Source organism: Myotis daubentonii, chromosome X (assembly GCF_963259705.1).
Source record: "Myotis daubentonii chromosome X, mMyoDau2.1, whole genome shotgun sequence".
Taxonomy (NCBI): Eukaryota; Metazoa; Chordata; class Mammalia; order Chiroptera; family Vespertilionidae; genus Myotis; species Myotis daubentonii.
Window position 1 is genome coordinate 30,074,903 of NC_081861.1, and position 23,629 is coordinate 30,098,531.

At 41.1% G+C, this 23,629-nt stretch overlaps 1 protein-coding gene across 1 annotated transcript; it reads right to left on the minus strand.

Annotated features, from left to right (window-relative positions):
- Positions 1-8,889: 8,889 nt before the first annotated feature.
- ARHGAP36 (Rho GTPase activating protein 36) lies at positions 8,890-17,077 on the minus strand. The gene is made up of 11 exons (XM_059678472.1): positions 16,825-17,077; positions 15,500-15,565; positions 14,689-14,939; positions 14,257-14,449; positions 13,983-14,038; positions 13,625-13,775; positions 13,016-13,164; positions 12,661-12,837; positions 12,327-12,424; positions 12,086-12,192; positions 8,890-10,101 (listed from the first exon to the last, which is right to left on the minus strand). The coding sequence occupies exons 1-11, from the start codon at positions 17,075-17,077 to the stop codon at positions 9,947-9,949; spliced, it is 1,656 nt and encodes a 551-aa protein (XP_059534455.1). The 3' UTR covers positions 8,890-9,946.
- Positions 17,078-23,629: the final 6,552 nt, after the last annotated feature.

Here is a 23,629-nt window from a genome sequence, read left to right on the forward strand (position 1 = left end):
TAACTCACCCTAAATTGTGCGTGCAAAAGAACTGATAGAATCCATTATAAATCACTGCAGGTCTTCTATGAGTACAAGGGAGCGGCTGATGAAAGTTAAGGGTGGGTCAGGATTATTGAAAGACATTTCTCCAGAATACTCTAAACATTTAACTAGTACAAGATAGCAGCCAAAGTAGTCCTCTAAAGACTAATGCCAGAGCATCAGTGTAAAGTGACATATCCTGAAGCAAAGAAAAAAAAGAAAAACAGAGGCAGGACTGGAGAGCTAAGAGAACTAATCGGAGAACCAAAAAGCTGACATCCAAGTTCTGAAGTGGAGAGAAATTTTACATAGTTCTTGAAGTGATCAGCAGTCTGTAGAACACAAAGAAATCTTCACACTCCTATTTGTGCTCAGAACCTAATCTCTGTCACAGGGAAAACCTGCACACAAATGTTTATGGAAGCTTTTTTTCATAATTGCCAAAATGTGGAAGCAAGCAAGATGCCCTTCAGTAGGAGAATGGATAAACAAACTGTGTTGCCCTAGCTGATTTGGCTCAATGGATAGAGCCTCAGTCTGTGGACTGAAGGGTCCTGGGTTCGATTCCGGCCAAGGGCACATGTCATTATTACTGCCAATCTCTCCATTAAGATAAAAAATATTTTTAATATACTAATATGCTCCTATATTGGATGCATATATGTTTACAAGGGTTATATTTTTTGTTGGATCAATCCTATTTGTATTGTGCCATGACATTATTTGTCTCTTGTTATAGCCTTTGTTTCGAAGTCAATTTTTGTTAGATATGAGTATTGCTACCCCAGATTTTTTCTTTTCATTTTAATTTGCATGGAATATTTTGTTCCATCCCTTCACTTTTAGTCTATGTGAATCTTTTGTTCTGAGATGGGTCTCTTGTGGAGAGCATATATATAGGTCATGTTTTCTTAGCCCTTCAGCTACCCTTTGTCTTTTGATTTGAACTTTTAATCCACTTACATTTAAGTTTAATAATTGATAGGTGTTTGCCGGGAGCCGGTCCATGCTTGCTGTTTCAAGGGACCTGGCATATATGGCATACTTTTCTTAATATGTTTGCTCACCTTCTTGGCACTATGTGTTTTAACCAAGGTCACCTCTGAGAAAGGTTGTTTCCCCAGGTAGGGATTTTCCCCTGAAGTTAGGGAGGGAATAAAACCCCTTAACTAAGTGCCAGGCGGGTAATTAATCACTTTAACTACAAACAATCATGCTTAAGCTACATAATCTTTACTCCCTGGAATGGAGATAAGAAACGCCCTAACCTTTGGAATAGAGATTGATGGGATTGAATCAACTGGTATAAATACAGATGTAACAAGACAGAAAGAGACAGAGCTTAGAAGAGAACCAAGAAGACAGAACCTACAGACAGAAGAACTTCGCTGGAGAGAACATGGCAAAAGATCCTGGACTGAACCTGACTACAGAAATTGGCAAGAGAACCTGACTAGAACCTGGTGACTGAACCTGGCTGGAGAACCTGGACAGAACTTGGCTGGAGAACCTAGCGAGGGAACATGGCCACAGAACCTGGCTGGAGATCCGAAGCAGAACCTCTCTGGAGATCCAGACCAGAACTTGGCTGGAGATCCGGGCTAGAGATCCTGGCTAGGCTGCTGATCAACTGAACGCTGTCTCCGTGTCATTCCTTCTTCGCCGACTCCGTCCACGCCTTTGGGGACCCCTGGACCTGCTGGGGTTGGACCCCGGCATCTGGCGCCCAAACAGGGACCCCTAGGTAAGCCCCACTCTCGGGATGGATAGGACTCCACCATAGGAAGAGGGTGGATAGTCTTCGCCGACTCCGTCCACACCTTTGGGGACCCCTGGACCTGCTGGGGTTGGACCCCGGCAGGTGTTTATTTATTGACAATTTTTTATTTTCTTTATACCTATGTTCCTCTCTCTATCTCTATTTCTTCTCCTTCTGACAGCCATCCCTTTAATATTTCCTGCAATGATAATTTTGTGGTAATGCAATCTTTTAACCATTTTTATGTCTGGGAACCTCTTTATTTTGCCTTCCATTTAAAATGATAGCCTTGCTGGATAGAGTAGTCTTGGATTTAGGTCCTTGCTTTTTTTTTTTTTTTACTTTGAATCCCTCATGCCAATCCCTTCTGGCTCGAAGTACTTCAGTTGAGAAATCAGCTGGCAGTCTAATGGGAACTCCTTTGTAATTAACTTTCTTTTGCTACCTTTAAGATTCTTTCTTTGTCTTTAATATTTGTCATTTTAATTATGGAGAGTCTTGATTTGGGTCCCTTTGGGTTCATCTTGATTGGGACTCTCTGTGCTTCCTGAAACTGTGGGACCTTTTCCTTCACCAGTCTAGGCAATTTCTTCTTACTACTTATTTAAACAAATTATTTATTCCTTGCTTTCTTTCTTTTCCTTCTGGTTCCCTTATGATGTGGATGTTGTTACATTTCATGTTCTCCCAAAATTCCCTTAAAATATCCTACTGCTTTTTAATTCTTTTTCTTTTTGCTCTTGTAATTGGATTTTTTTTCTACCTTGTCTTCCAAATCACTTATTCGATACTCTGCTTTGTTCAATGCACTTTCAGTTCCCTCCAGTGTATTCTTAATGTCAGATATGCTATTCTTGATTTCCAACTTGTTCTTATTCATGGTTTTTATTTATTGTTCATGCCATTTTAGTTCCCACTAAGTTCCTTGTAATTCTCACTAAGTTCTTAGAGCATCCTTATAAGCATTACATTAATAAAATGGAAGATAGAAATCATATGATGTTGACTATTGTATAGGGTGAATATACCATTTTGCATTAGTATTTTTTTTATTTCTCTAGATAAATAACCAGAAGTGGAATTGCTTAGTTGTATGGTGGTTCTATTTTTATTTTTTGAGAAATTTTGATACCATTTTCTAAATAGCTGTACCAATTTATAATCCTACTAATAGTGCATGAAGCTTTCCTTTTATTCACATACCAGCCAACATATTATTGACTTTTGTTATTATAGACATCTGACAGAGGTAAGGTGGTATCTCATTGTGGTTTTGTATGTGTTTCCCTGCTCAAGAAAGAGCATCTTTTCATGTCTGTTAACCATTGCTGTGTATTCTTTGGAAAAATGTCTATTCAGGTCCTCTGCTCATATTTTTTAATCCTCACCCAAGAAAGAGGGAGAGAGAGAGAGAGAGAGAGAGAGAGAGAGAGAGAGAGAGAGAGAGAAAGTGTTGATATGAGATGTGAGAGAGAAATATTGATTGGTTCTCTTATGTATGTGTCCCAACTGGGAATCAAATCTGCAACCCAAATATGTGCACTGGCTTGAAATCAAACTGGCAACCTTTTGGTGTACAGGATGATGTTCAACCAACTGAACCACTCTGGCCAGTCATCTCTGCTAATTTTAATAGAATTTTTTATGTTAAGTTGTATGAGTGCCTTACATGGTTTGAAAATTAACCTCCTATCAGATATATTATTTGGAAATATTTTCTCCTATTTGGTAGGTTGCCTTCTCATTTTGCTAATTATTTTTGTTGTTGTATAGAAGTTTTTTTAGTCTTATATAATCCCACATGTTTACTTTTGCTGTCATATCCAAAAAAAATTATCATCAAAACCTTTGTTGAGGACTTTTTTCCCTATGAGTTCTTCTAGTAGTTTCATGGAATATGACTCAGCCATTTAAAAAAGAATGAAATCTTGCTCTTGCAACAACATGGATGAACCTAGATGGTATTATGCTCAGTGAAATAGGTCAGACAAATAAATATAAATGCTAGATGATTTCACATATATGTGGAATTCCCCCAAAATAATAAACAAACGAGCATAACAGAAACAGACTCACAGATACAAAGAACATTTTGATGGTTGCCAAATGGGAGGGAGCTGGAAAATGGGTGGAAAAGATGAAGTGATTAAGAAGTACAAAGTGGTAGTTGCAGTATGGTCATGGGGATATAAAGTACAGCATAGGGATTATAGCTAATAATAGTGTAATAAAATCCATATACTTTGTGACAGATATTTCCCTTTATGGAATAGAGTTCTCTCTTACAATATGTAATTCTTGAAACTCTTCAGTAAGTCTGATTACTGGAAAAATATATTGATATTTTATTATATAATAAAAAATGTAGAGATTCAAAAAAAACATATAATTGTCAAATAAAGACAATTTTATTTCCTCTTTTTCTATCTTGATGCCTTTTACTTCTTGATATTGTCTGATTTCTCTAGCTAAGGCTCATCATTAGGTTGAATAAGAGTAGTGAGGGTGGGCATCTTAGTATTATTACTGATCTTAGAGGAAAATTTTAAATCTTTCACTATTCAATATAATATTAGATGTAGGTTTTTCATATATGGCCTTTATTATGTTGAGGTATGTTCTTTCTATACCCATTGGTTGGGGGTTTTATATAGAAGGGATGTTGAATTTTATCAAATGTTTTCTGCAATTCAGAAAGCATATATGCACCCCTATGTTCATAGCAGTACAATTCACCATAGCTAAGATTTGGAAACAGCCTAAGTGCCCATCAGCAGATGAGTGGATTGAAAAACTGTGGTACATCTACACAATGGAATACTGTGCCACTATTAAAAAGAAGGAACTTTTACCATTTGCAACAGCATGGATGGAACTGGAGAGCATTATGCTAAGCGAAATAAGTCAGTTGGAGAAAGATAACTATCACATGACCTCACTCATATGTGAAATATATTGATCAACATAATTTGATAAACAAGAATAGATCGATCTAAAGACAAATGGTAGGGGAGGGGGAGTTAGAGAGCAGCCAAAGGACTTATATGCATGCATATTAGCATAACCAATGGACACAGACACTGGGGCAGTGAGGGTTTGCCTGGGCTGTGAAGGGATGAGGAGAGGGTCAATTGGGGGAAAAGGAGACATATGTAAAACTTTAGACAATAAAAAATAAATAAAATAAAAATAAATGTTTTCTGCATTTACTCAGATGATCATATGAATATTTCATTCTTTTTTTTCAAGTGTAGTTGGCATACAATATTAGTTGCAGGTGTACAACATAGTGATTTGACATTTATATACCTTACAATATTATCACCCAATAAGTCTAGTAACCATCTGTCACTGCAAAGTTATTACAATAGGATTGACGTATTCCCTGTGCTGTACACTACATCCCCATGTCTTATTTATTTTATAACTGGAAGTTTTAACCTCTTATTCCCCTTAAAATTTTCACCCATCCCTCTACTCCCACCCCCTCTGGCAATGATCAGTTTTGTTCTTTGTATCTATAAGTCTGTTTTTGTTTTGTTTGTTCATTTGTATTTTTTTAGATTCCACATCTAAGTGAAATAATATTGTATTTGTCTTTTTCTTCTGACATTTCACTTAGCATAATGCCCTCAAGAGCCATTCATCTTGACACAAATGGCAAGATTTCATTCTTTTTAATTGCTGAATAATATTCTATTGTATACACTTATACCACAACTTGTTTGTCCATTCCTTTATCAATGGACACCTAGGGTGTTTCCATACCTACTGAATGGTAGAAAATATTTGCCCATTCAAGTGAAAGAGACTATTATTTGAGGGGAATTATGTAGAAATGGAATATAAATGGGAGGAGAGCTAGAGAAGGAGATGCCGTGGGGCATGTGAAATGATTGCTGATTGGTCTGAGAGCCCAGCTGAGGCTGAAAATTCTATTAGATGCACCATTATCTGGAGTGCTACTACTTTCTTTCTTTTTTTAATTTTATTTTTATTTTTTATTTGTTTTTTAATTCTTTATTAGTTAAGGTATTACAAATGTGTCCTCATCCCCCCCATTAAATCCCCATCCTCCCCCCGCACACTCATGCTCTCATCCCCCTGTTGTCCATGTCCATTGGTTTGGCTTATATGCATGCATACAAGTCCCTTGGTTGATTTCTTCCCCTTGCCCCCTCCCTCCCCTACTTTCCCTCTGGGGAATGACAGTCTGATCGCTATTTCTCTGTCTTTGGATCTGTCCCTGTTCGTCAGTCTACTACTACTTTCTTTCATAGTGGTTATTATAAGATTGAAGAAATCAGACATTTGGAGGGACCCAAAACTGAGATGAAATAATGCAGACGATGTATTTGGAGATCACAGGGATAAAGATGCAGTGAGCTCTAAATCAAGTTGCCCTGAGATCCTGCCTGGATAAGGAAAGGAGTGAAGAGAAAAAGGGAGGACTTGGAGGCACTGAACACCTAAATGAAGTAAAAAAACAAATGACATGGGACCCAGTTGTTGTTAGGAGATTTGAGTGACAATGGGATATTGGAGTTGTCTTTCAGAAGTGAATTCATGCTCAGTGATGCCAGGTGACGGAGGGTGGTCAGAGTATTAAGAAGTTAAAGGGCAGGAAAGTGAGGCCAGCATGTATGGGATGGGTTTTTCATGTGTATATTGTTGAAGGCATCTAAGATAAGGGCAGGACTTGGAGTCTCATGCCTTTTGAGCTGGTCCTTAGAGTACGAATAATAGTGAAGATAATGCTCACATCTATTCATCACTCTCAGCCCCAACCTCTTGGTTAGTAGTCAGCACTGGGAAAAAATATAGGGGAATCAATAGGGTCAGGAGGAAAGCTGGTTTCAGGTAAGACCAGGAAGTCAAGGGAATATTTTGAAATAATCTAATTTCCTGTTTGTCATCTGATTTGTTTGTTGGCTTTTAAGCTGAGTGGAAAAAGCACAAAGACATATTTTACTATTTTGGTCCCATATAGTCCTGGAATGGCAATAAAAAAGCCTGCCTGGATCTTTATCCAGATCTCTGAACTTGGGTAAGTTATTATGGGCACTAGCGTGGCAATTCGTATAACAAGAAAGTTGGAATGGATGTGCTTTACATTTTTCATTGGCTTTAATATGTAGTGGTTCTAGATCAGGGGTGGGCAAACTTTTTGACTCGAGGGCCACAATGGGTTCTTAAACTGGACCGGAGGGCCAGAACAAAAGCATGGATGGAGTGTTTGTATGAACTAATATAAATTCAAAGTAAACATCATTACATAAAAGGGTACGGTCTTTTTTTTTTTTTTAGTTTTATTCATTTCAAATGGGCCGGATCCAGCCCGCGGGCCGTAGTTTGTCCACGGCTGTTCTAGATACAACTGCTAGGGCAGTGGTCGGCAAACTCATTAGTCAACAGAGCCAAATATCAACAGTACGAGTGAAATTTCTTTTGAGAGCCAAATTTTATAAACTTAAACTATATAGGTAGGTACATTGTTATTAAGTTAATTAGGGTACTCCTAAGGCTTAGGAAGAGCCACACTCAAGGGGCCAAAGAGCTGCATGTGGCTTGCGAGCCGCAGTTTGCCGAACATGGTGCTAGGGTATGCCAGAGATATTATAGTTATTCTCTTACAATTGGTCCTATCTGGAAAGAAAGGACCTATTAGGAAGAAACCTATAGCTTACTTTGTAAAAGTTCAAATTCTATCCAAAAAATATTGATTGCAGATATCACAATGCATCTTTGTGTCAATGAAGAATCATAAAATTGGTGGGCTAGTATATCTAGTGGTTAAAGACCCAGCTTTGGATATTTATAGCTGTTTTCCATTAACCACATTTGAAATTTAGTCAGGTTATTTGGTGTCTCTGGATCTAATTTTCCTCAAGAAAAAAAATAAGGATGACAGTAGCATGTATTTGGTAGAATTGTTGTAAATATTAAATAAAATGATGCATGTAAAGCTTTTAGCAGTTTCAGATACTTTTTAAAAACTCAATATGTTAACTATCATTATAATTATTACAGGAGGGACCAAATATTATATTTCTAAATATCTATCCATAAGAAATATTCTAAAGAAAAGTGTGTAAAAATAAATAATACACATCATTCCCTTTTCTGGAGCCCTACCCCTAACAGGAAATTTCCAATCATGTTATGATGTCTCAAGCTTTCAAGAAAGGTTGGAGTTCCCATCAATCAAACAGCAGCACATTCTTCTCTTATCCTTATAAATCATGTCTTCAGATGTTTAGATTTTTATTTTTCACCAACCCAAGGGGATTTTCTCAATTGAGGATACCTAGTAATCTCTCCATCCCCCCTCCTTTCTCTTTAGAGGCCTTCTTCTTTGTTATTTATCTTTATTGTTTGAAGTATTACAGATGCCCCTTTCTTTCTTTTTTTAAATTTCTTTACTAGTTAAGGTATTACAAATGTGTCCTCAACCTCCAACCTCCCACCCCCCCCCCCCCCCACTCATGCTCTCATCCCCCTGTTGTCTGTGTCCATTGGTTTGGCTTATATGTATGCATGCAAGTCCTTTGGTTGATTTTTTTTTCCCATTGACCCGTTCCACCCCACACACCCCTCCCAGGCCTTCACCAAACTATTTGTGTGTCCATGGGCTATGCATATATGCATATAAATTCCTGGGTTAATCTCCCCCAACCCCAACTTCTAAAGGCCTTCTTAAGCTTTATTCCTTTCCCCTACTTCTTTCACCCTTCTTTAACCATTTATTCTACTTTAACCCTTCCATTTTCTTTATTCAACTACAGCTTTTTCCTTTCTTCCATTTTACCCTTTTATTCCACATCACCCCTCCCCTTTATTCTAAATCAACTCCTCCTCTTTAGTCCACATCAGCCCCCTTTATTCGATCTCTCCATCCCCTTGTTTCACATCACCCTTTCCTCTTTATTCTACTCACTCCACCCCTTAATACCATGTCACTTTTCTCCCTTAGTAGACATCACCCTCTTATCTTTTATTCCTCTTCCCCACCTTTCCTTCCACTTCAGCTCCAGCCAGAGCTTTCCCAACAATGTTTTAAATGAAAAAAACACACACAGTAAACCATGAATATGCTGCTGTCACAATACAGATGTTTATTAATGATTAAATGCCAGAGAAGTTTTAACAATCACAAATCATCGAGTTCTGCGGTTGTTGCCCAAAATGTGATCAATTTCTATCCCTCAATACAATACATTCTTCATTCTATAAACCTTAGCAGTTGTTATCCCTCGATATCAGGTTTAATTTTGGATGTCATACATAACCCATATCTGTGTTACCAAAGTGTGTCCCCCAAATTTGTACCGTCCTGCATAGAGAAACTACAGAGACGATAGATAAGAATATTTGTAATCAGGTGACTTTAACTAGTTGGAACTATGTGTCCATATCTAACCGTTTTGCTGACAACAGGGTGTGAATGCCAGCTGTCTGTAAAACAAATCAAGGTAAAATCAAATTTTTCCTCTAACTTTTGACCAAAGAAAAGCTAGCTAGACTTATACTTGAGATTGCCCTGAGCCAAACTGCACATAATTTTGGGAGTGGCTGTTTGACGAGCCATTGGTCTAAATAATTTGGGGAAAAAGAAATATCCTGAGGTGGTGGAGTTGCTGCGGGGACACGGCTATGAGTTGGTGTGACATGATTTAGCATTAATTGTTTGTCAGCTGTCAGTAGGCTGACCTAACATCCTAGCATGCCTCTTGAGGGCCTTTCCTATTAAGCTCTTGGGAGTAGGGTAGGAAAGTCAGGAAAAACATGCAATCTCCTTTGGGGAAGGGAAAGCACCTCGAGATTTGTGAGCTTCTCTGAAACAGGCGTTTACCACAAATGTCACATCAATTAAAGGAAAGGTTGTAATGTTGGAAAGCCAGGATCAGGGGTAAAAGAGAAAGGCAAGGTAGCACCAGGGAGCCTGGGCATGACACAGAAATATCTCTGCTTTTACCAGTTGAAGGGACCAAGCATCCCCAGTGAAAGGGCTGGCAGTGTGTTTGGACTTCTCAGCCTGACCCGAGCATCAGGTGGAACTCCTTCTCACCCTCAGATCTTTACCTTCAAGATACACTCTTTAATGTTTCCAGTAACATCTCCCACCCTTTTCCCCTGTCCGGCACCTTATAGAAGGAAAAACATCTAAGGAAAGAAATAGCCGATGCCAGTTTTGGCCTCGTCCCGGGGCACACGGAGCAATGGGCGGTCTTGCTCCAGAATGGGGGGGTTACCCGCTCCTTCCTCATCGTCATGGGAACGGGCAGTGCCGGGAGGCACAGCTGGCTCCTCAGAGGAACCTGGAAAATAGTAACAATGTTAACTTCTTACTTTGCACAGCACCCAAGGACTAAGACCTAATTTTGAGCTTCAAATACAATATGAGGCAAGAAGTTAGGGCAGGAATGGTTATTCCCATTAGAATTGTAAGAAAACTGCAGCCTAAGAGCAGAATATAGATTTATAAATCTAGGCCCACTGTGGAAGCTGGGGGTGGGGGAAAAGAACTTGGTTAGAGAACAGAAAGAGTTAGACAGATACCCCATGCTTAGAGCAAATAGACATTATCTCCTGGGAGGTGGGGAAGAATGTGGCCTCCAAACAACCACCACCACCCTACAAGCAGCCTAACTAATTTAACTAAGCAAATGAGTAATAAAGCTGGAGCCGGAAGCTTACAGCACTTCATGGAGGGGAGAAAGCAGGAGTCGATCTTCAATGACTCTGGGAAGGGCTTGTAATTCATTACTTGACCAGTCTGGGACTTGTTTTTAAGCAGGGTGGTATCTATGGAAAATGTAACATTGGCATCTTTATAGAACTGGATTGCCTTTGGATTCTGAACTTCTTTAGAGTCAAGATAATTAGGCATTGGTACTGCTTCCATATTCATGATTTCTTCAAGATTGACAGCAGGGTCTGGCTGAGGGTCTGGAATTGTGCTGAAAATGGAGACATCTTCAGGCTCTGGAATCACATTGCTAACTTCATCTTCTTCAAAAGTGTTGTCTGGGTATTTTTGAGAACCTGAAATTTCGTTGTGAATTTGAGCATCCCTGGGCTCTGGAACCACACCAAGAACTGAGTCTTCTTCAAAATTTGAATTTTCTTCTGAGTCTTGGATTCCACTGACATCAGAGGCTTCTTCATTGTTTAGGACTCCACTCATCTTTGAGGATTCTTCCTCGTCTTGAATATCATCAAAATCAAAGACATCTTCAGGGCTGGTTACCACATGGAGAGCTGGAACCTCTTCAGGGTTGGATTCTTCTTCAGAACCTGCAATCCCATTGACCTCTGTAGTTTCTTTGTGACCTGGAATTTCTTCAGTACCTGAGGTTTCTTCATCATTTGGGACTCCATCAAGAGCTGGAACTTCTTCAGAGTCTGAGAGTCCATTAACCTCTGGGGATTCTTCATGATTTAGAATTTCATGACCATCAGGGGCTTCTTCAGGGCTTGGGACCACATGAAGAGCTGGGACGTCTACAAAATCAAGGTCTTCATAAAAGTCTGAAGTCCCATTGACTTCTAAGGTTTCTTCGTGGTCTGAAATATCTTCAGCATTTGAGTCTTCATCATTTGGGATTTCATCAAGAGCTGGAACCTCTTCAAGATTGGGGTTTTCTTCAGAATCTGGGTTTTCATCATTATCTGAGGCATCTGCATGGTCTGGGATTTCATCAGTATCTGAGGCTTCTTCATAATTTGGGATTACATGAAGATAGGGAACTTCTGCAAGGACAAGGTTTTGGTAGTCTTCAAAATTTGGTCCTTCTTCAAGGTCATGGTTTGGGATTTCTCCAGGGTTTGGGATTTCTTGCACATCTGGAACTCCTTCAGGGTCTGGGACCATATCAAAATATGGTATTTCTTCAAAGTCTGGGATTTCAATGAGTTCTGGAATTTCATCATCTGGATCTAGAATATCCTCAAGAGGAGGAAGATCATCAAAATTCACAGTATCATCATCGTCATCATCCTCATTGTCATTATCATCTTCTTCATCAAGCTCTGGTATGTCTTCAAGAATTGGACCTTGAATCTCAAAGTCATTTGGGATCTCGAGACCTTGGACTTCTCCAAAGACTGCTCCTTGATTGAGATATTCAAATACTAGTTCTTCATTAACTGCCACATCTTCCTGAGAGGACTCATTTTCCTCAAGGGGCTCATCTTCAGCAAATACCTGGCCTTCAGGAAGGGCCTGACCTTCACCAAGGGACTGACTTTCAGCAAGGGCCTGACCTTCAGCTAGGGTCTGATCTCCAGCAGGGAACTGACCTTCATCAAAGGGCTTGCTTTGAGCAAGGACAGCAGCCCGGGCTTCAGCAGAGTTTTCCACTGGATCAGAAAGTAAAGCATCCTCTTCCATCTTTATACGTGCACTCCTGAATGAGATTGAATTTGAAAAAGCAAGTCAGTTTGTGTACTTGGATGGATTAACAAAAAGTTTATCTGGATTGCAAACCCCCACAAAAGTTTCTTTTCTGGCTAAGCATAAACAAACCAAGAAAACACTCACTGGATTCTCCTCAAATTCCTGCGTCTGATAAAATCAAGGGCTTCAGGACTGGATTTCCACACACGCTTTGCAACCTGCCTCTGAATATGGGGAGGCACCTGGGAGTAAAATTATCAAGTTAATCTCTATTATACAACTTTTAAAATTTTATATTCAGTTCTATCAGTTACCCAGGATTGAAGGCACCATGACCATCTAATGTGGGAACAACTTCTAGACTGCGAGATTTTGAGGTACCTTTGGTCACCCTCAGGAACATATGCACAACTTATCCCTGCCTTGTGAACAGGGGAGAGAGAGCCATGAAATAAGTGTGTCCAAAATTTCCAAATACCTGGAAGAGGACATCCCAGTTATCAATCATAGCACGAACCACATTGACAGAAGCAACATAGTGGTCAATCCCCAGATTTGTCTTCCTGGATTCCCTCTTGCCAAATCTCCCTTTCTTCAGGAGAGCAGATCCAAACACCAGGGCCAAGTTGGTGGAAGTCATACGGTTGCCAAAAACCTAGGTAAAACAAAGCAGAAAGTGGTTGATTCTAAGGTATTAATGAAAGTCATATAAATGAAAACATCTTTTTGTTCTTTTTTCCCTCTCCCTCTGTTTCTCCAGCTCTGTCTCTCTCATATACTCCCACACATGACTCCACCCACAGCCCTCATTACCCTTTCCCAGAGCTTTTTACCAACTGTCCATCAACGCCAATGGAGTCCTCGCAGTTCTCGGTGATTTTATGCAGGGCCTTCAGCAGACGCTCCAGGGTGTCACTGTGGCAGGGTGGCATCAGGTAAACCAGCAATTGCAGGGCAGAAAGCTGGTCTTGTGGCTTCAGAGCTAGAGGAAGAAAAATAAGGGCTGGCTCAGGGGGCTAGACTTGGCAGAAGCCTAAAACCAAGAGAAATGTGATTCTGCTTAAAAATCACTGAAGGCTGTGGAGAAAGTCCAAGGGGCATCTTTTCTTTGCTCATTACCACAGCATTTGATCCCAGAAGCCCCCAAAACAAGAAAGGTTTTCATCAAAATCAAATGCCTTCTGCAGAAAGTAGGTTCTTCTTTATCCTGAGAGGACACACACAGCTTCAAGAAACTCTGGAGAAATTTCTAAAGGCAGACTTATAATGGACTATTAAAAGATATAAGGGAAGTAATCTGAAGAGGTGTTTTCATCTTTAGATGTTTATTCTGTCTTAGTTCCTAGGGTCTTGCAGCCTGAGCTCTGTCCCTACACCCCCACACTCCCTGTACTATTTCCTTTCCTTGCCAAACAAGGAAGAAGGGAGAGCAGAAGACTCACTTGCTGTCAGGAGGAAGGACATGTATAGATCATCTGGCAGCAGAGAGTCCTTCATGTCACGGAAAAATTCCTTGAGAAGTGCGGCAACATCATGCACATTCTGAGTGTCGTCAAACACTACATCCACACCTTGATCAAATTCTTCACGGAGCTATAAAAGGGGAGAGAATACCATGGACTGCCTGTCCTGCCCACCACAGGCTTCCTCCTGGTCATTTCTTCAATAAGTTTCAGGCTTCAGTGGAGGAAGCTGGCAATATGCTGTGCCTGCTACATGAAACTCCAGGAATTTGGGGAGCCCCCACCTCACCTGCTTTTTCTTATTCAAAAAACAATAGTGTAAACAAACCCAATTTACCTCACGCACTCTCTCCTCTGAGTATTCCAGGGTGAAAATCCCCACTGTGTTTAAGCCTGAAAGAAAAGAGCAGGTATGCTAAGAATCTCTGATCCCCTTCCCCAGGGCATTTCCCTTCCCCTCCCAGCTGCATCCTGAACCCAACTGGTGGCAGGCGAATGTTCCAAGCCTGTCATCCTGCAATCTCTTTTCTCTCCCTATTTCTAGAACATCATTTTTTCTCTTTAATTGCTTTCTACTTTAATTTAATCATCATTTTTTTGGTCCCCCTTACCATGTTTCTCAATGAAGCTGCAGCAAGCCTCAACAACCTGGGGGATTTGCTTAGCAATCGGATTGAGGCTCATTTTCCTTTTGGATCCCAGAAGTCGACGGCCAATTGGAAAGGAAATTTTGGAAAGTTGCAGGGCCTGCAGCAGCAGGGCCCCGTCCTCCAGTTCAGCCAGGCTATCCACAGATACTGCACCCTGTGGAGAATCCAGAGTATCTCAAAATGGGGAAGCAGGGGGGTGGTTTCAAACCTTCCTGAGTATTGTATCACATTCATGATAGGAGACATTCTTTCTGTGCCAAGCCAAGTACATCCCTACAACATGTTTTGTTCAGCTCCCCCTCCCTCCAAGGACACAGGCCTTGACCCTCCTGCCCCACAACCTTGAACATCTCTGGAAGGGCCCCTGCCTGAAACCTGGAAGGTTTAACTCACTCGACGCCCACGGCGAGTGAACTCTCTGGGCAAAGAGGGCTCCTCCCGTCTTCGGTTGAAAAAGCGCCTGATGCGGCCAAACATCCTTTGCACCACGTTTCCCCGACGACGGCGGCGGCCTGCAGCCTGACTGATAGATTCTTCAATCTGCATCGCGGCTCTTAATTCAAGTTGCTTGCTGCGGGTAAACTCATTCACCAGCACCTCTTCCAGACGAATGCCAAATGTCTTGAGTGATGCAGCTGAGGAGCCTAGGAGAGAAAGAATGAGATGTGTAAACGCTTAGCAGCACTCTAATCAGGAGGGACTGCAGAGGCTGTAACACTCCTCTAAGCAACCTCTCAAAGCCAACCCCCACGCCTCCAGACTCGTAGCGTTCTCCCCCACTCTCCCCCCTCCCTCCTCCCTCCCCCCCCTCCCCCGCCGTGAGTGAGCCCAAAGACCTTGCAGTGGTTTGGCTTCACTCAACTACCCCAATATAGCTCAAGATCCCTTCCTTAAGTCCTGCCAGGGTATGACTACCTTGAAGCAATGAGGAAAATACCTTCAGGAAGATCAGCCTAGGGTGGGTCTTAAGAAGGAAGGCTTAGGCAGATCTAATGGGACCGCCCCTCGCACCCCTGCAGTTACTGCTCCATTTCCTGAAATCTTCCCTTATGCGATTTCTTGGCGGGGGGTGGGGGGTAGGGGGGGTGGGGGAGGAGTCCCCAGGGGCAGTGAGCACCGCCCAGTCTACAGTACCCAGGGGCACAATACAGAAAGGATGCAGCATCCCATTTCTTTCCTAAGGAAAAGTACAAGCGCTTCTCACCCCTCTGTTGTCCTCTTAGAATCAGAAACCTGTTCTCCAAGGTGTTTGGACTGTCAACAGGGAGAGCTATGGGAAGAAAAAAGAAAACACACACACACACACACACAAATGGGATTTTGTAAGTGACTAAAGCACCACAATGCATTGATCAGCAGGAATGGGGGGACGGGGAGGGGGGGCGGGGGTTAAACAGCGCTATCCAGGCCGCTAAAAGTGTTTTTGCTTTCTCCCAGCCTCAGTTTCCCCGTTTAACAGTGGTTTAATCCTATGTACCGCGTAGGAGACTCCAAGAATTTAACCAAACCAAACAATTTTAGGCGCCGTGTGGCACCGTGCATGTTGTTATGCACCACTAGTACCTCAACACAACGCTTAAAACATAAATTCCAGGGCTCTGAACATTGGGACAGTGCAACAGGCGAAGCGAAGGGCTCAGCCTGTGGCGCCTCCACTGTAGGAGTTGCCAAGTTACTGTGGACACGCTCACGCTCGTGATGCTGGGATGCCGTCGGCTCCACGAGCTGCGGCAGGAGAAGCAGCAACCCACGCTGTCCCCACGCTCCAACCCCCCCCCCAACAAACACACACACCACCACCACCACCACCACCACCAGCAGCTGCGGCTGCCTGCGGGGTCTCCTCGCCCTTTGCTTCGCTCCTTTCCGGCTGCGTCCGCTGTGCGCGCCTGCCAAATCTGCTGCCCCTGCGCTTTATATTAATGCAGGAGCGCCTCTCGGCCGGTGCGACCCCCTCCACTTCCCTCAACTGCTCATCTGAGCCCCTACCTCCTGAGAACCCAGGCACACTCGAACCCCGTCCACTGCAGGATCCCACTCGCTCCCTGCCAGCTGAGCTGGGCTGCGCTCTTAGCGCACCTCCCGCCTTTGCTCTACGCAGGGATTGGTGCGTGTCTCTCTCTCAGTGTCTCGCCGTCTCCTTTACTCTCTGTCTCTCAACCGCGCTGTCTCTGTCTCTCCCAGTCCTCTCTCGGAGTGTTTTTCTGCGCCTCGCTCCCACTCTGACTCCTTCTAGCACCGCACCTGGTGCGTCTGTCTCTTCACCTGTGCTCTATCAACTTGTCTGTCCCAAACATCTGCGGGTCCGACTTGCAGCCCCTCAAACTCCCAGCCTTTGACCCAACTCAAGTAATCTTATCTCTTCTGCAATTCAACAAACACCCTTCAACTCACTCTTCCCCCGTTACAGATCTGAGACCAGGATCGTGCCCCCCACCCACCCGTCTAGACCCCCCAACTCGCCCCTTCCTGCCCCGGAGGGTCCACTCGCGGAAGAGCGAGGACGCCACACTCCGGGGTACTGCTTACCTCTCTCAGGTTTGAATTCAGAGAGGAAATGTCTGGCCACGAGTTCGTGGTAAGCAGTCTCTTGCAGCTTCAGGCGCTCCAGCTCTGAGAGACTGTGTATTGATATCATCTTCGTCCTGCGGTCCGGGTTGTGTCCTGGGGCTCCTCCCAGGACGTTCACTAAAAAAATGAAGGCGGAAATCAACAGCAAAGGGGGCATGATTCTGGGGCACCTTGTCCTGGCTGCCTTCAGAAAAGGAGTGCAGCCACCCATTCTGGAATCGGATGATTATCAAGGCTGCATCATCCAATTGTCACTGGACCTGGTGGAGGGAACAGTGGGGGGGAGGTTGGGAGGGGGGGGGAACTGGGAGGCGGCTTCACCCTGGAGCAGAGCTGCCTCTGGTTGCTTTTAAAAAAAAAATCCAACTAAAAAAAAAATCAGCCCTGAACCGACAGTCCAGAAAAGAGAAAATATAATTTGGAAAGAGAGAGAGGGGAGAGAGAGAGAGAGAGAGAGAGAGAGAGAGAGAGAGAGAGAGAGAGAGAAACCTTACTCACAATTTTAAAATGCACATTGACACAAGAATAATGTAATATTTTTCCATTAATTCAAATGCTGATGCAATTTATTTTTTATTTTCTAATGGTAATACTCGATGTTGTCCAGGTTGGGTGAAAATAGCACTTTGGTCTAGGTTAAGAGCCCTGTATGCTTGTACAATTCTTCCAGAAAGCAAACTGGATACATGAGTCTTGAGCCAAAAATTATCCCCAGGCCCTTTGACCAGTAATTCCCCTTCTAGGAATCTATCCTAATGAAATCTTCCTACAGACAAGAAAAACCATATTTACATGAGCCATAAGAGTAAAAAATTAAGGGTAAAAAAGTTCACCCAGCAATGAGACTAATTATATAAATTAGGAAATGGTCACAGTATGGGTAATTATACAATCATCAAAATTATGTTTTATTTGTTTGTTTTTTATTGAATTTATTGGGGTGACATGGGTTAATAAAATTATATAAGTCTCAAGTGTACAATTCCATAATACATCATCTGTATATTGTATTGTGTGTTCACCACCCCAAGTCAAGTCTCCTTCCATCTTCATTTATCCCCTCTATACCCTCTTCTACTTCCCCTTCCTCCTTCTTTCCCTCTGTTAGTCACCAAAAATGATGTTTACAAAGAGCTCTTAAACCACAAATACAAAATACAGAGTTGTATTAATTATGATTACAACTACATGAAGAAAAACACACATGAAAATAAGACTGAAAGAATTGTACTCAAATATTAACATACAGTATCTATATTCAGTGGTGGGGATTTGTTTGCCTTTTATCTATTTACCAAAAATTTTGCAACTTGATGATATTATTTTTTATGAAAAAAACATCCATTTGTATCAAAACAAACAAACATCATTTCCAGGACAATTCTAGTAAGACTCTCTATTCAGGATTGGTGATCAGAGTGAAGTTTGTCTTAGTGTACTGGAAAACCTGTCCCTTTTTCATGGTGCCCACTATCTCATACTGCACCCAAACTGCTCAGGATCCCCCAGTGGGATCTGCCTGGACCCCACACAGCATCCTTTCTTACACATCCTCACCTCTATAACTCCTTTGCTATTTTATTTATCCATAAAAATAAACCTGCATTAAATGCCCACTTTGTACCAGGCACTGAAGATTCAAATATGAGCAAGATAATACTCTTTCATAAAGAGTTTAACTGTGCAGTGAAAGAGATACACAGGTTAGCAACAATTTACAAAACCTTGTGATAAGTCAATTGGCCAAGATATAAACAAAGTATTGTGAGAGCAGAAAGGAGGAAACATTGGATTGGAAACATCTAAACATCTAAGTCTGACTGGAGACAAGGGTGGAGGGATGGAGGGGGAGTGGGGGGGGGCAGAAATAGCAGTGTGTAAAGGCAAGGAGATGGGAGAGAGGTTGTTATTTTTTTAAAGCTGTATAAAGGAGATGGAAGGAGATAAATCTAGATAGGCAGGGGTGAGATCATGAATGTCCCTGTTAGCCATGATAAAAATCTGGACTTTCTCCAGAAGGTAAAGGGGACTACTGCAGGGTTTTAAGTGGGGAGTGACAGAGTCCGAGCTGCAGCGTGGAAAAATCACACACAGTAGTGAAAATCCTGGTTTGGGTAGAGAGCCTGAAGTAGGTAGATCAGCCAAGAGGCAAGAGATGCTGACACAAGTCAAGTGTCACTAGAGCTAAAGCAGGGGATGGATTTTATAGGTAGAATTGACAGGACTTAGGGGAATTTTTTATTGTAATGAAAAGGAAAGGATTTAAGACAGCTCTGAAGTTTATGATTTAGGTGAGTGTGTGCATGCTGGTTCCTGACAGAGAAGATAATTTGGAATATGAGGAAATAAACCTTTTGACAAGAAGGGAAGTTGTCACATGCCATTTTTCTGAGATTATCTTTCCCATGGACTTTTATGATAATATTCTATATATTATTGGGGATGGGGCTTAGAGTATAAAGACTAGATAATGTTGTTTTGCCAGAGAAAAGGTAGGTAGAAGTTTATCATTCAACAATCTATATAAATTATCTCTATCCAAAAAAAAAATTCCACCCTACTTTTGTTTCCAAAATTCTATTTGCCCATTTTTCTTAATGATCAAAGCCACACATGTTAGAAATATATGCTGGCTGGATAACTAAAGTGCAGTATGAGAAAGGATGAGAAGTTTTTCTATGGATTTTTAATTCTTACCCTAGGTTTTTTGAAAGGTCCTTCAACTGCAAAACACCATCCCCTCAACCCAAAAAGAATGCCTAAGCCAAATCAAAAAACTGCATCTACAAAATGACCATTTTAACCCAGGGTACATGCACATAACCTAACCACAGACCCAGAGTAAGCCTCTAGCAATCCCCCATTCACAATAGCAGATCCAGAACCTGTTAGCCAAGGGTCTCATCCAGACACACACACAACCCAGCTCTGGCTTCATTTTTCTAACATAGCCCCCCTCCCTCCCCTTGCCCCAATTCAGACATTGTTGTACCTGTTCTGTAGTTGCAGCTATTTCTTCTTGCTGAGACTTGCCACATCTGGTATTCCAAAGAGTATAGCTGGTTCTTTCACCAGAAAAAATCAAGATGAAAATCAATCCCTCTCCCCCCACTCAAATAAGGTAAGAAAAAAACAAGAAAACCTCAAAACAACACCCGCCAAAAAGAGAGAGAGAAAAGCCTTTGAGAGATGAGTCAGCCTAGATGCTTACAATTCTGATGGAAATCAAAGGCCTTGAATAAACCGTTTGTCATTGCCTCCTGCTCAAAGATACAGAGTTAAACTTAAGAGCAATCATATGCTGCAGTTCTGCCAGCAAAATTGACACTGTCTTGCTTACCTTCAACCCTCTCAAGACACTAGAAGAATACACGACAGAAGCAGAGTTAGAAAGGCCAATGTGCCCAAAAAAGAAGCAGATGGGTAGGGTTGGGAGGGGGATGAGTAAACAGACTTAACACTATGAGAGAAGCGCATAACAGGTTCTTGAGATCTGAATACTTGCACTGGAGCCTGACTTGCTAAACTGAACACAAACGGAGGTTCCTCACAGGGAATTAACTACCAAGAGACCCCTCTTGCTCCAAAGTGTCTTCCCCTTCCCCCTATAACATGGTGCTGGCCTAAAGTGACCAGGACATCAAAAAGATACTCAAGAAAAAAGATGAAAGCAAGCCCTGTCTTTCAAAAACAGTATCCTTAGACAAATATCTGTAGTGACCACTGGAGTTGGAGCTAAATGGAACTGGGTTCAAAGCCAAAGTTTATGACTTCTTTGCTGTGTGACCTTAAGAAAGTTAGTTGAATTCTCTGAGCTTCAGTAGCTTCCTCTAAAACATGAGGAAATGATGCAGTACCCATTTCAGCAGTTGTGTGAGAATTAAATGAATAATGTATGTGTGATATTTAGCAGGGGTTTTTAATAAACATGTTGATAATGAAGATTTTTTTTTGCAGAGGGCCTGACTTTATCAGAAAATATCAACTTTCAAAAGTAAACATATAAAATTAGAATTTTTATAAATACATCCAAGGACTTACTCTTATCTATCTCTACTAAATTTGAATTATATTAAAACAGGTAAAGACATCTTTAGAGGTTGTTGGGAATAGATTTTTCTTCATCAATCTCCAATGGCATCAGGGTCAAGTATAAAAAATAATTTTACAAAATTTAGAAAAAATAACTGCATAAGTCAATCTTTCAAATGCTATTATTCAGATTAGTAAAATGTTTACATGTCTCAAAATATATTTCTTTCAACCCATCCAATTTTAGATTGTCACTAGAAAAAGAATGTATAATTTCATTTGGATCAATAAAGGAACTAGGATATAAACAGATACAAGAGAAAGAATTTGAACAAAGAGCAGAGGCATAACCAGATCAAGTCCCCAGCAATTCAAAAAGAGGAAACACATGAGTGGCATCAAGTTTGTTCCTCACATCCTCCCAAAATGCATGGTACAATTGGAGAAACAAATTAAAGTCAGAAAGGTCACCTGCTTTGACATTGCCAGGACAGAAATGCTCTCAGCTAGGCATAAATCCACAGACTTCAGAATTTGGAAGACTAATTAACTCCATTGCCCCAATTCAATAGTTAGGGATGGTGCAGTGCTCACTAGTAAATCTCTGTGAGAAAAAAGGGGGGGCTGTATTGATGCCATTGTCTGAATTTTTATAAATTAGTCATTTTATGCCACATCAGGATTTTGCTCCAAGCCTCTGAGAGCTCCTCAGAGTTTAAGATATTGATAGTGGACAGGGCTGGGTGCCCAGAAGGCATTGCATTTATGTTATTCAAATGTCTATAGGCTGTGACAATAGATACATTCTCCATTGATTTATCACAGTTTGAGAAAAAGATACAGGTTTCTAGATGAAAACATTTGAGCACCAATTTTGTCTACTGGCACATCATCTCATTCATCCCTGAGCATTAATGAGTTAGCCTTTAAGTTGTTATCCTATAACCTCCATTTCAGCAAGACAGCAGAATGAATGAAATGGCTCATTTTATCCTATGCCGTGATAATGCTAGAAGATAATTAAATTTGGGGACAGTGTTCTTAAATATGTGGAGTCAGGCCATCATGCCATAGCAGAAGCTCACAAACTAGAGGTATATTGTTAAAATATATTGAGAAAAACTCTGCTTTAAAGAAAAGAATGCTTCATTAACTTCTTAGACTATTAGAATGACTTAGAGATAAAAGGGATCTTGGCTAACACCTAGTCCAAAGCTTCCGTTCTACAATTCAGAAACCTGAATCTCAGACAGGAACAGGGGTTTGCACAAGGTCACATGGCAGTTTGACAACAGATTGTAGAAAAAAACCCAGTTCTTCTCAATTCTAAGGCTCTTTCCTCTGTCCTGTCCACCTTTGATCTTAATATCTGCAAAATATTGCATAGCTAGATAATTAAAATAAAAAGAATGGATACATAATCAAAACTTGATTACATAAGCCAGGCCAGGTCATATCCAAAAGCAGACAGCCACCACAAATTACAACTTGTTTGTAAAATAAGTACTGTATTCATTCTATAGAATGTGGGATGCCCTTTTAAAACTTTATTTACTAAAGAAACAACTCAAATTCAGATTAGTGAAAGTCAGTCTTTATGTTATAAACATCCCAAAGGATAGTATAAACAAGGTGAATGTGACATCAACTACAACAAGATTTAGATATTCTCACTAAAATCTGCAGTATGTGTCAGAGTGCATGATAGTGCTGGCATCACAAGCTGTGACACCATTTAATCTTTTTTTTTTCCTTTTGGCTGCTGCTTCTATTATGTTGTGGCAGAAAAAGGAAAAAGTAAGATATTCCACCAATAAGAGGTAAAACAATTTTAAATGCCCTGTGCTTTTCATGTTCTCAAAAGCTTTCCATATGTCCATGATCTCCATACCCTAACACATAGCAGGTGTTCAACAAGATTTTGTTGGGTGAATCACATGATTATAAACTCTGAAGGTTTTGAGAGAATATAACGGTCTTATATTTAAGACAGCTATTCATGATTCATGAATAAATGAATCATGCCACTTTATTCTCATACCAACTCCTGGGAAGGACGTAGGTTGGGTGTTATGTTTCCCCATTTTACAGATAATAACAAACTAGGGCTCTGGAAAGGCTGTGACTTACCTTAAGTTGCACAAAATTGCCATGGAGGTATATGATCAGAGAACCAGCTGTCCCTACATATACTCAGGCTTGGCCTTGCCCCTCCCACCAAACTGTTATTTCTTGGTATGCATCACAGACTGCTGTCTGCACCTGGGACAGTCTGAATCAAGATTACCTTCTTTCCTAAGAAAGTGACTGGATTTTTGAGGTCTTGTTTACATACACTATTCTTGGGAAATAGAAATAAAAGTAGATGATTGGTAAATTAAATTGAATGATAAGGTAGATAAATTAGATAAATGATGATGTTAGAGAGGTAGATATACCAACACATAGGTATAAAGATACAGATATACGGTTTTGACAAAGACTATTATGAAAGATATAGGAGAGGACTAGAGGAGAAAGGCACCAAAAGTCCTATGTATTCCTCCCACAACATCTCTCACTCCAGTCCACACCCAAGCTTGACAGCACGACATCCTGTTAAAGGTCCTGAGGTATGGACTATAACTTGAGTTCAAATCCCAGCTTCACCACATGTAAGTTCACACTCACCAACCAAGTGACTTAGATAAATTAATTATCTCACTTTTCTGAATCTCATTTCCACTACCTT